Source organism: Archocentrus centrarchus (genome assembly GCF_007364275.1).
Source record: "Archocentrus centrarchus isolate MPI-CPG fArcCen1 chromosome 18 unlocalized genomic scaffold, fArcCen1 scaffold_23_ctg1, whole genome shotgun sequence".
Classification (NCBI taxonomy): Eukaryota; Metazoa; Chordata; class Actinopteri; order Cichliformes; family Cichlidae; genus Archocentrus; species Archocentrus centrarchus.
In genome coordinates this window covers 964,701-965,938 of record NW_022060145.1, presented here as the reverse complement: position 1 = coordinate 965,938, position 1,238 = coordinate 964,701, and the positions used below count along the sequence as shown (strand labels likewise).

Sequence of the window (1,238 nt, the reverse complement as noted above, 5' to 3'; positions counted from 1 at the left end):
ATTTTGGAGTGGCCTAGTCATAGTTTGGACTTAAATCTAATTGAGATGCTTTGTCATGACCTTAAACAGGCCGTTCAGGCTTGAAAATCCTCCACGTCATTTTCTGACTTACGAGTTTTTAGAATTTTTGCTGGCTGTAGAAATTGGCTGTGCAGCATTTTCAGTAACTTAGGTCCCTCTCAATCTGAGTGGAAAGTTCTGTCAGAGGTATTTTCAGCACCTTTGAAACCACAACTGCCCTCCCCCTTTGCACCAGTGATACCAGGTTTTTATTTATTATTATGCATTTGTTATTTTTGATGTTGATAAATGTAACACCACACCACCTTTTATTCAGAAGTCCTTTCCTGCATCTTTATCTTTTATCTTTATCATCATCAACTCCTGAGAGCTGTTTTGTTATTTACAGCTGACTGCAAAAATGAGATTATCTTGAATTTTGTCATGAAACAGAGGTGTTACTTTTTGAGTAAGCCTAATGGTACATATGCTAATGATCTTTTCTCAGGTGCAAATGGTCCAGACAACTGCTGCTTTGTGTTCTATCCAAGAAGAATTAACAAAAACCTCATCAGATCATATAACCTGACTGATCCCCGGTGTCCAAAGGCTGCAGTCATGTAAGTGTCAAAACTGTTTTTTTCTTTTTTTTTCCTTGCCAAAATGTTTAATTCAATGGCTGAAATGAGTATATTAAAAAATATTCAGTATTACATTATAACTGGACAGCTCTTGGACATTTAAGCATTTTTTATGTTTATTATGACATTCAGAAAAATACTCCAAATCTCATAATTTTACTTTTTTTGTATATTTTATTTTAGATATTGCTGTTTTGGTTAATCATACTTTTTTAATTAAAAAAAAAATGAACAGATTGCTAGTTATGATAATGACAGCAGCTTTTCCACCTGCTTTGTTTCAGTTTGGCTCTCAAAAATTCTCGTCAAATCTGTGCGGATCCGTCTCTCTCCTGGGTCAAGAACATCATGAAAATTGTGGACAAGAACTCTTTTTAAAGCAGTAGTCTGTTCATCCTTACATCTTGTTCCTCATTATCATATAAAATGCATGCAACTGATTTTTGTATCTGATTTTTGTGATAAGTGCAACTCTGTTACAACTGCTTCAAAGTTTAGCTTTCGAGTGAGCCTGAAGTAATCCACAGTCATGCCCTTTGATTTTGTAATGTCTCTCTGATGCTTTGTATTGTGTATTTTATCCTCAGAATAAACATC

General features: G+C 34.7%; 1 protein-coding gene across 1 annotated transcript; it reads left to right on the top strand.

Moving 5' to 3' along the window:
• Positions 1–426: 426 nt before the first annotated feature.
• LOC115775023 (C-C motif chemokine 13-like) lies at positions 427–1,019 on the top strand. The gene is made up of 2 exons (XM_030722471.1): positions 427–620; positions 926–1,019. The coding sequence occupies exons 1-2, from the start codon at positions 445–447 to the stop codon at positions 1,017–1,019; spliced, it is 270 nt and encodes an 89-aa protein (XP_030578331.1). The 5' UTR covers positions 427–444.
• Positions 1,020–1,238: the final 219 nt, after the last annotated feature.